The following is a 10,163-nucleotide window of genomic DNA, read 5'->3' as shown; positions in this document are numbered from 1 at the left end:
TCACATTATTGAGCTAAAAATTTCGTGGGCCAAGCTTGGAGAAAAGTATTTCGGTTGATTTCAAGGAGTTCGGGGTAGGGCTCGTACGAATCTCTTGGGTTTCGCTCCTTGACTCGAGGTAGGGATTTCTTTGCTTCTTTTGTGGGTAAATGTGTTGATTTGGTGTGAAATCGTGCCTATAATAGTTGTTGCTGATGTTGTAGTTGAATCTTTGAAATTCTGCAGAAATTCTGCTCGAACTGGCATTGTATCGATACAGCTCAGATTGGTATCGATACAATACTCTCTTTTGTACTTTGAAGCCCATCTATATCGATACTAGAATTACTAGAATTCCTAGTATCGATACAAACAAGCCTAAAATCAAATTTTGTTGTTTTGCTCCAAATTTCATAGTTTTGACCCCCAACCACTTCTAAACCTTTTTAAACACCTCCTAAACTATCTCAAGCATGTCTAATTGACTTCCTATAATGGTTCAACGTATTCCTTGGTCCGTTGGCTTTCCATTAGCTAGAACCGAATAAGGATTTACTTGATTAGAAAATTTGTTAAAATACGTCTTAATGATAAATTGATTTCTTGGTTATGTTTGTGGCATACTTAGAGCATTGTTAGAATACCGTATGATGTTTCATGTGAACGTGTGATTAAGGTAAAGTCTTAGTTGGCTTGTAGAATGCGAAGGTAGGCGAATGAGTCGAAGGATGGACTAGAAAGTCGCGTAACGCAAAGGGTGGTAATACGGAGACTTAGGTGGATCCTATAGTGCAAGGGGTGGTAATACGGTGAACTGAGTCATTGGGGATCACCGTGATGCAATGGGTGGTAACACGGTAATCCACGTGGCGTATACGGTAATGCAAGGGGTGGAAATACCGATGGTGGGAGTTTGGGGATAGCGAGTCGTGTTGCAAATCGGGGAGTATTCGAGTCTTATGAATTGTGTGACTAATTGAGATGTTAGTATATCTTGAACAAATTGTTATCTTATGATTCAGCTACATCTCCTTGACATCTCATTTTGCACTTGTCTTCCTCCTTTGCATCTATCCTCATATTTACATATAAGATTGGTAAAGATTTTCTACTGGGCTAGTGTAGCTCAACAAAATCCTTCTTTTCAGGTTCGAATGTCGGGCAATAGACTGCATGTAATGGTGTGCTTGGACATGAAGATTTTTGGAAGCTAACTCCATTAGTTACACATTCATCTTTGTAATAGGCTTACTTTTGGCCAAAGATGACTTTGTTACTAATTTGCTCTTGAATTATCTTTTGACTAAAGTTTGTAACATTCTGAACATGTCCTATTTGTATCTAAGTTAATTTGGGCCGTGGTGCCAAGGTTGTATTTTTTAAAACATGGGGACATGTTTGTAAATTAAACAGGTGGGAAACTCTTTTAGGTAATATGTATGATATGCGAGGTTCTTGTATAAAAATGTATTATTTATTTATGTTGAAAATTGAGGACGTGACAAATTGGTATCAGAGCATCTAAGTTTGAATACTTTGAGACCGTGGGGAGACTTCTAGTCTCATGGGTTCAAAATGTCACGCCATTTTCATAACATATGTGTGCTTGTGTGCATTGATATCATTTGGCTTAAGTGGCATGGCATTTCAATATAGTAGAGTGGTGTAGAGTCGCTTTGACCCGTGTTGGGATAGTTTGGGGCATTGACCTCATGAAACAATATTGCTATTGACCAATCATTCTTTTCTTATAACTTGTAGTAAGATGCCCCCGAGAACCGTGCTAGAGTAGGTGAGGCCGAAAGTAGGGGTGGCCGTGGCCGTGGTCGTGGTCATGGCCGAGAAGCGCCGGTTGAGGATGAAGTTAGCCATTATGGGGAAAATCCGAATGGGAATCCGGGGGAAGGGACCGGACACGGTCAGGGAGAGGAGGTACCAATCGTTCAAAATCTTTTTGCTAGGGATTTCGTTGCGGCTCTTGTGGCTGCAAACCTTTTAAATCCTGCTCCTAGGGAAAGCGCAGATAGTCGTGCTATGATAGCAATGAGGGAGTTCAGCAATAGAAATCCACCTATGTTCGATGGGTCAAGCAGTGACCCTCTTGTGGCCGATCATTAGCTAGCCCAAATTCAAAAACTTTTCAGGGCTCTTCAGATAATGGAGGATGACTTGTGGGTGAATATAGTGGCCGTTCAACTTATCGGAGAAGCGAATGAGTGGTGGGAGTCGGTTTTAGAATCGAGGAAAGATGCAAGGAGAGTGGCGAGGACCGCAGCTCAAGCAGATTAGCCAGATGTTGAGAATAAAACTTGGGCCGAATTTGAGGTGCTTTTCGAGGAGCAATACTTTCCGAAAACAAGTCGTGAACAATTGAGGGAAGAGTTTGAGAAGTTGGAACAAGGGGATATGACGATGTCGGAATATGCCTTAAAGTTTCAATCCTTGTCCCGTTTCGCGCCAGAGTTAGTGGCCACTGAAGAAAGGAAATGTAGGCGGATCAAAAGAGGCTTGCACGAAACCGTGAAGAAGTTTGTTATGGCACAACGCAAAGGGAAGTTTTCCGAAGTTGTTGAATGTGCAAGGAGCATCGAGACACCGAATGAGGCACCCAAAAATCCTAAGGTTTGGGAACCGAGACAAGCAGTGGGGGGTATGAGTTCTTCGTCAGGAAGTTTTGGCAATCAAGGGAGAAAGAGACAGAGATCAAATGTCGACTTCGCAGGGTCCGTCAAACTTTGGGCCTCCACCATCGTCTTCGTTTGGGACTCGGGGAGTCTCCAATAGACCTCCGATCGTATGCAATGAGTGTGGTCAAGCGGGGCACATTCGTGCTCAGTGTCCGTGGCTTTTGGGAACATGCTTTACTTATGGGAAAATTGGTCACTTTGCTCAAAATTTTCCGCGTGGGGATGGGGGCTCGCAGTGAGTCGGGATCGGTGCAACAGCCGAGGGGTGGATAGGGTTCTGGTAGGCAGTTGTTTCGGGGCATTCAAAGACAGCAACAATCTCACTTTCGTCAAACCACTTCGGTTCAGGGATCTCAGGCTTAGAGAGGAGCTAGTTCACTACACCTACTCAGGGCTCCGGTCATCGGGGTGGACACGTTCAGGGTCAGACCACTCAGGGGAGGGCATTTGCTATCACTTATGCTATTCCGCCTCCACCACCTCCTGTCACTTCTCAGGTCCCGGAAACTTCGGTTGTGAGGGGTACATTTCTCTTGTTTAACTCCTTCGCTAGAGTATTATTTGATTATGGAGCATCGCATTCATTCATTGCTGCATCTTTCGCTTGTGCTTTGGAATTGGAAATCGAGAGTATCAGTCCTCTGTTGTTTGTTGACACACCTATAGGAGGTAGGTCTCCGTTAGATCGCATTTACCGGGATTGTGAGCTTATTATTCTAGATCATCATTTTACATTTGACTTTATCATGTTGAATATGTCGGGGTTCGACCTTATTTTGGGAATGGATTGGCTGTCGACGTTCCATGCTACTATAGACTGCTTCAAGCATTGGGTCTGTATTTGTTTGCCTGGGGGTTCTTGTTTTGAGTTCTTCGGGGAGCGTCAGGAACCGATAGAACCGTATCTGTGTGAGTCTCGGGAGCGTGAGTCGATGTATGCCTTATTAGCGAGTTTGGCGTTAGATAAGAATGCGTCCACGCGTATGGATCTACCTCTTGCATGTTGTTTGCGACTTTCCGGACGTGTTTCAGAAGGAGTTACCCGGTTTGCCACCCGAGAGAGAAATTGAATTTACTATTGACTTACTTCCTGGTACCGCTCCTATTTCCATACCTCCTTATCGCTTCGCGCCCTCCGAGTTGAGAGAATTGAAGGTTCAATTGCAAAAATTGGAGGATTTGGGGTTTATCCATCCTAGTACGTTGTTGTGGGGAGCACCGGCTTTGTTTGATCAAAAGAAGGATGGGTCACTTTGTCTATGTATCGATTATTGTAAGTTGAACCGCGTCACCATTAAGAATAAGTACCCTATGCCTAGAATCGGCAACTTGTTTGATCAACTTTGAAGTGCAACTTATTTCTCCAAAATTGATTTGAGGTTCGGTTACCACCAGTTGAGGGTTCGGAGGGAAGACATTCCTAAAACCACCTTTCATACTCGTTATGGCCACTAAAAGTTTGTTGTTATGCCCTTTGGATTGACGAATGCACCGGCAACTTTCATGGCTTTAATGAACCGTATCTTTCGTACCTATGTTTCATAGTTGTCTTTGTGGATGATATTCTTATCTACTCGCCTTCGAAGGAGGAACACCAAACTCACCTTTCTATCGTTCTTGAACTTTTGAGAGAACATCGTTTGTATGCCAAACTTAGCAAATGTGAATTTTGGTTATCCGAAGTCAAATTTTTGTGTCACGTCGTATCAAAGGATGGGGTGTCCTTTGATCCGGGAAAGATAGAGTCTGTGATGAATTGGCAACGACTGAAGAGTGTGTTTGAGATTCGTTGTCTCTTGGGTTTGGCCGGGTATTATCGTCGCTTTGTACTCGATTTTTCTCGCCTAGCGGCTCCGTTGACAAAATTGACTCGTAAGGGGACTCGTTTCGTTTGGAGTGACGCATGTGAGATGACCTTTAAGGAATTGAAGAGAAGATTAACTACTGCGCCGGTTTTGATTGTGCCCGAACGAGGAGTCGGTTATTCCGTGTATTGTGACGCTTCAAAAGAGGGATTGGGATGCGTGTGGGCAAGTGGTAGCATTTGGATCGTGGCAATTGAAAACTCATGAGCGAAACTATCCTACCCATGATTTGGAACTTGCGGCCGTCATCTTTGCATTAAAGAGTTGGCGTCATTATCTTTACGGTGAGAGGTTCGAAGTCTTTTCTGATCATAAAAGTCTCAAGTACTTGTTCTCTCAAAAAGAGCTTAATTTACAACAACGCCATTGGATGGAGCACTTAGAAGACTACGATTTTGAATTGCAATATCATCCGGGTAAGGCGAATGTGGTAGCAGACGCATTGAGTAGAAAATCGACACAACTTGCAAGTTTAGCCATCTATGAGTGGAAAACGATGAACGACTTAGGTTCGTATGCGCTACATTTGAAGAGGTCCGTGATGGAGTCACTTTGTGCATTTTAACCGTTCAATCGACCTTATCGACCCGAGTAATTGAAGCTCAACAACAAGATGAAGAAGCGGGGGAGTTTCGCACTAAGTTTCTTAGCGAAAATGCTCGAGAGGGGTGGATGATACATGCCGATCAAAGTCTGCGATACCAAGGAAAGTTGTTCGTACCCATTTCATGTCGGGAGGAAATTTTGAGAGAATTTCACCATTCACCGTTAGCCGTGCATCTGGGGGGAACGAAAATGTATCACGATTTGCGTAGATAGTTTTGGTGGCTAGGAATGAAGAGAGATGTTGTCGTCTTCGTGTCCAAATGCCTAACGTGCCAACAAGTCAAAGCCGAGCATCAACGACCTGTGAGGGAGTTAGAACCATTTCCAGTCACTGAATGGAAGTGGGAGAAAGTGACCGTGGATTTCGTTACCGGTTTACCGAGAGCGCTGAGGGGGCACGATGCCATTTGGGTGATAGTCGATTGATTGACCAAGTCAGCACATTTCTTACCTATTCAGGTTACGAATTCGATAGATACACTTAGTCATTTGTACATCCGCGAGATTATCCGTCTTCACGGGATTCTCGTCTCTATCGTGTTGGATCAAGATCCAAGGTTTATCGCGCGCTTTTGGCAAAGGTTGCAGGCCGCTCTTGGCACCAATCTCTTGTTTAGCACCACGTATCATCCTCAAACAGATGGGCTATCCGAGAGAACGATCCAAATTCTAGAAGACATGCTTCGGGTTTGCGTTATGGATTTTCAGAGAAATTGGGAAAATCACCTACCGTTAGTCGAATTCGCGTACAACAATAGTTACCAATCTAGTATCGAGATGGCACCGTATGAAGCCTTGTATGGGAGACCGTGCCAATCACCCGTTTGTTGGACTGAGTTGGGCGAGGCTATGTTAGTAAGGCTGGAATTGATCCAAGAAACTTCCGATAACATGAGAGCGATTCGTCCGCGTCTTCTAGAAGCACAAAAGAGAACCAATAAGCAAGTCAAAGTGATTCATCAATAGTTGTTAACCTCGCAGAGTAGGCAAAAGAGTTATGCCGATTGTCGTCGCCGGCCATTATCGTTTGAAGTGGGGGATCATGTGTTCCTTAAGGTGTCGCTGCGTCGGGGATTATCTCGTTTTGGGCAAAAGGGCAAGCTTTCACCTCGTTTTATCGGGCCATTTGACATTATCGAGAAGATCAGGGAGGTCGCGTATCAATTGGCCTTACCACCAAGATTATCGGGCATTCATGATGTGTTCCACGTATCGATGTTGCGAAGGTATGAACCGGATCCGTGACATGTTTTGGAGTGGCCCGAATTAGAGTTGGAAGCCGACGCATTATATGGGGAGGAGCCGATACGTATCCTAGATTCGCACAAGCAAGTTTTGAGGGGCAAAACCATTCCGTTGGTGCCAAGGTTGTATTTCTTTAAACATGGGGACTTGTTTGTAAATTAAACAGGTGGGAAACTCTTTTGGGTAATATGTATGATACGCGAGGTTCTTGTATAAAAATGTATTATTTATTTATGTTGAAAATCGAGGACGTGACACTATCGGTAGGGGACAAATGGTACCGGTAGAAAATGGAAAATTTCTATGATCCTATTGGTAGGGATCAAGTCCTACCAGTACAAAATGAAAATAGACAGTGCACAAATCTTGTATGAGAAAATTTTCAAACGACCTATCAGTAGGTGAAAAGGTCCTACCAGTAGGAAATTGGGTTTTCAGACGAATTTTCACAGCTTGACAGATTTTGATCCAAACTCTACAATGACCAATACAAGCTCAGACAGGGCTTGAAAATACCTAAATAACATATAGAGAGCGGTAGAATTCCCTACCTCAAGTGTCCAAGTCAAAACCGAAGAGATTGAGTGAGCCTTAGCTTCCAAAATCAAAACCGAGCAGAATACACTCCACCGAGCTTAACCCAATGAGATACGAGCTCCGATACGCAAGTAGGTGATGGATTGGAGGTTGATTGGTGTGGATTTTGAGTTGTTTGGGTGGAATTTTGAGAGAGAGAGAGAGAGAGAGAGGTGTGTGTCTAGAGAGATTGGAAAAATAATTCCCCAACCACACACCACACACACATATATACACACACATTAGCTATAACATCCCAAACTTCTATTTCCTTCACATTAACCCCCAAAATCAAATAACTACGACATTTCTCATTTATAAAATATTAAGAACTAATACGGGTCTCTACAGTGTGATCCCCATTAAATTTGGCTATGTAAAGAGAAAAAGTTGCTAGTTCTAGGTATCCAAAGGCCAAAATTTGGTTATTGGTTAAGGGGCTGCTAGGTTTGATTATATCATTGTGAGCCATATTTTGGATCAACATTGCTAATTTTAGAAATCTTTTAATTTTGATGATGCCATTGGTGAGACACTCTTAGAGAAATAGACCCGCCCGATAACTTGCTCGGTTGCCTTATTATGTAGAATTTTGGAGATATATTACATAAAGATAATTGGAAATAGGTTGAGTTGTCTCCTGCCTATCGACCAAGCTTGTGTAGCTTAAATAGGCTTTGTAGGGCAAGACTCCAAATACAAGTTATTTAACCAGTTAATCTAGTTTTGTATCTATGATGTATGCTTATGTATCTGTGAGTTTCTTCTAAGAAATTTGGCGAATTAAGTTGATAGGTTCAAATCAACAGAGGAACAGTGCATTGAGAATTTTTTTGAAGACGGGCTTATGTTTGGCTGCGCCAGTGCATATAGTCTGTGCATTTATGTGGATCATCGTCTAATGCTGTGAACGGCCTCTTGCAGATGCAATACATTATAAAAACCATGATGTGATCAAACTTTTGGAGAAACATGGTGCAAAACCTTTGGTATGTCATTTATGATGATTTAATTGCTTTCCAATTTGAATTTCTCTAGGCTGGTATATAATCTCGCTCATGTACCTTAAGTGTGTTGCTTCACATTGTATTCTCCTTCCTAACTACATTTTTACCATTTAGATGGCGCCAATGCATGTCAAAAATGCCCGTCAAGTCCCAGAGTATGAAACTTACCCAAAGGAGCTGGACTTTACAGATAGTATTGAAATTACTAAGGTAGTTTATGTAGCGGACCGAGAGTAACCGCCCGCAGCCGGCCGCCACAACCTTGTCTGAACTGGGGTCGGCTACTGGCCGAGATTCATCCGTGGAGAAGATTCTTCAAGGAGCTCTGGCGCCGTATGTAATTCAAGCTCGGCCACCATCGGTGGAGAACATTTGCCCGCATGTACCTCACACATGCCGCCATTCGGGCACGGCGGTGCACCAGGTTCGGCCGGGAACGGAGTTCGGTTAGATACGAGGCTTGGCCACCCACTGGGTCACATGGCCCTTCATGTGACAGAAACGGTTATGCTAGAAGATAATGATGAGCGCACATGAAAGATGCCAGCTCACGCCAAAATGGTTATCAGATCTATTCCGTGAGGTCACAATGACACCATCTGGCCCATGCAAGGCACGTGATGATACTTGGAGAGCAAGTTGGGGAGATTCCATAAATACTAAAGGATGACTACTATGGAAGGTACACACGCTACACGACCTAAAAAACCCTAAACTTCTCACTTGATTCTCTGCATATTCTCATCCTCTCGCCGGAGGGCCTTGCCGGGCAACCCCGACCAGGTCTTAATCGTGCGTTCACTGTTCAGGATCGGGCGAGAAGACCAGAAAACCACGGGCCAACAAAGAAGGGTGGCAGCTCGATGAATCACGGGCCACACAATTGGTGAACTCGACGTGAAACTAGGACTTCTGATCCAAACGGCTCAAACCTCCTTCAGCCCATCCTCTCCTCCTTTAAACAACCACTACAGCTTCGAATACCATGGGCGGAGATCTGGCAGACGTCACCGTCTCAGGGGCCAAAGACGCCAATGGAAACACAATCCTTACACCGTTTTCAGAAAGGCACATGTCCATTTCAATTCCACCTAGTTCAAGCCTCTCCCCAGTAGCGGACGACGTAACAACTGCTTACATCCGTTTGTTACAATGTCGCGACGAAGATAGGGACAACGAGCTGGCAGCTCTGAGAGCGGAAGTTGCCCAAATGAAACAACAGATGCAGCGAGACGCTGCTCCCGCTACATCTAGATCGGCGGAAGGCAGAAGCGGGAAAGCAAACACCACCCCCACCACCGCCACAAGAACGTCCTCACGAAACCGGCCACCACGGCTCCGTCAAGGACCGCCTTGGCATCCCACCAGATCTAGGTCATGCAAGGGAAATCATACTTTACAAGCGAAACACAACATCTGGAACACACCGCTCAAAGGGCCACCACGATCGAACCAACACTAGGGATACCGAGTCGTTTACAAGCACGTACTCGACTGGTCGCGCAGAATTCTCTCGCACAACGGTTTCCCACCGTAGCCGAGATTCAGTGGAGACCAGACGCCATGTATATGAACGACTCGGGGAAATCCCTGCAGAAAAGTTCGACAACAGCAACCCGGCTCGACAGAACGGAAAAGGCGTGCGTATTGAAGAACCGAACAACGAAACAAAAACCGGTAGGGACAAAGGAGAAACAGTTGACGGACGTCACCGAGTGACAGCAAATTTACGAGACAAACTCCGGCATCGAAACCGTGAAAAGTCTCCCGACAGAGACTCCAAAAGGACAAAGACGGATGAGCACGGCAAGCCACCTCGCCCTGGTTTTGAGCGCCAGCTCAAGGATCTCGGCGTTTCTCCCTTCACACCCCACATAATCAACACGATGGCCGAACCCAACTTCCACCTACTAAAGTTCCCAAAGTTCGATCCTACCACATGCGAAGCCTACACTCACCTAATTCACTTCCGTCAAACCATTGAGCTATGCACCACAAAGGACGAAATCAAATGCAAAGCATTCCCGTCTAGCCTTGGCTCCCTTGGACTCTAGTGGTTCAACACCCACTTCATCACAAGCAACAAGACGGCCAAGGAGCCTGAGTCATTGTCCCAAACGCGGAAACTCCCATCCGAAACTCTCCGTCAGTACGCCGAACGATACTGGCAACTATTCAACGAAATTCCTAGAATCGAT

The 10,163-nt window shown here is 44.7% G+C and overlaps 1 protein-coding gene across 1 annotated transcript; it reads left to right on the top strand.

Annotated features, from left to right (window-relative positions):
* The first annotated feature begins 5,365 nt into the window (after window positions 1-5,365).
* LOC131317380 (uncharacterized) lies at window positions 5,366-8,202 on the top strand. The gene is made up of 6 exons (XM_058346936.1): window positions 5,366-5,548; window positions 5,597-5,824; window positions 6,119-6,363; window positions 7,341-7,405; window positions 7,883-7,947; window positions 8,080-8,202. The coding sequence occupies exons 1-6, from the start codon at window positions 5,366-5,368 to the stop codon at window positions 8,200-8,202; spliced, it is 909 nt and encodes a 302-aa protein (XP_058202919.1).
* The last annotated feature ends 1,961 nt before the right edge of the window (window positions 8,203-10,163 follow it).

This window comes from Rhododendron vialii, chromosome 2a, assembly GCF_030253575.1.
Source record: "Rhododendron vialii isolate Sample 1 chromosome 2a, ASM3025357v1".
In the NCBI taxonomy this organism is placed as follows: domain Eukaryota; kingdom Viridiplantae; phylum Streptophyta; class Magnoliopsida; order Ericales; family Ericaceae; genus Rhododendron; species Rhododendron vialii.
The sequence above is the reverse complement of the archived record's forward strand: the minus strand, read 5'-3'. Positions and strand labels throughout refer to the sequence as shown.

Excerpts from the sequence above, each read along its gene's own strand:
- LOC131317380 (XM_058346936.1), top strand. The coding sequence starts at position 5,366 with ATGAAGAGAGATGTTGTCGTCTTCGTGTCCAAATGCCTAACGTGCCAA. Across the intron at positions 6,364-7,340 it reads CACGTATCGATGTTGCGAAG|AGAAAAAGTTGCTAGTTCTA; the intron begins GTATGAACCGGA and ends GGCTATGTAAAG. Across the intron at positions 7,948-8,079 it reads AACATGGTGCAAAACCTTTG|ATGGCGCCAATGCATGTCAA; the intron begins GTATGTCATTTA and ends TTTACCATTTAG.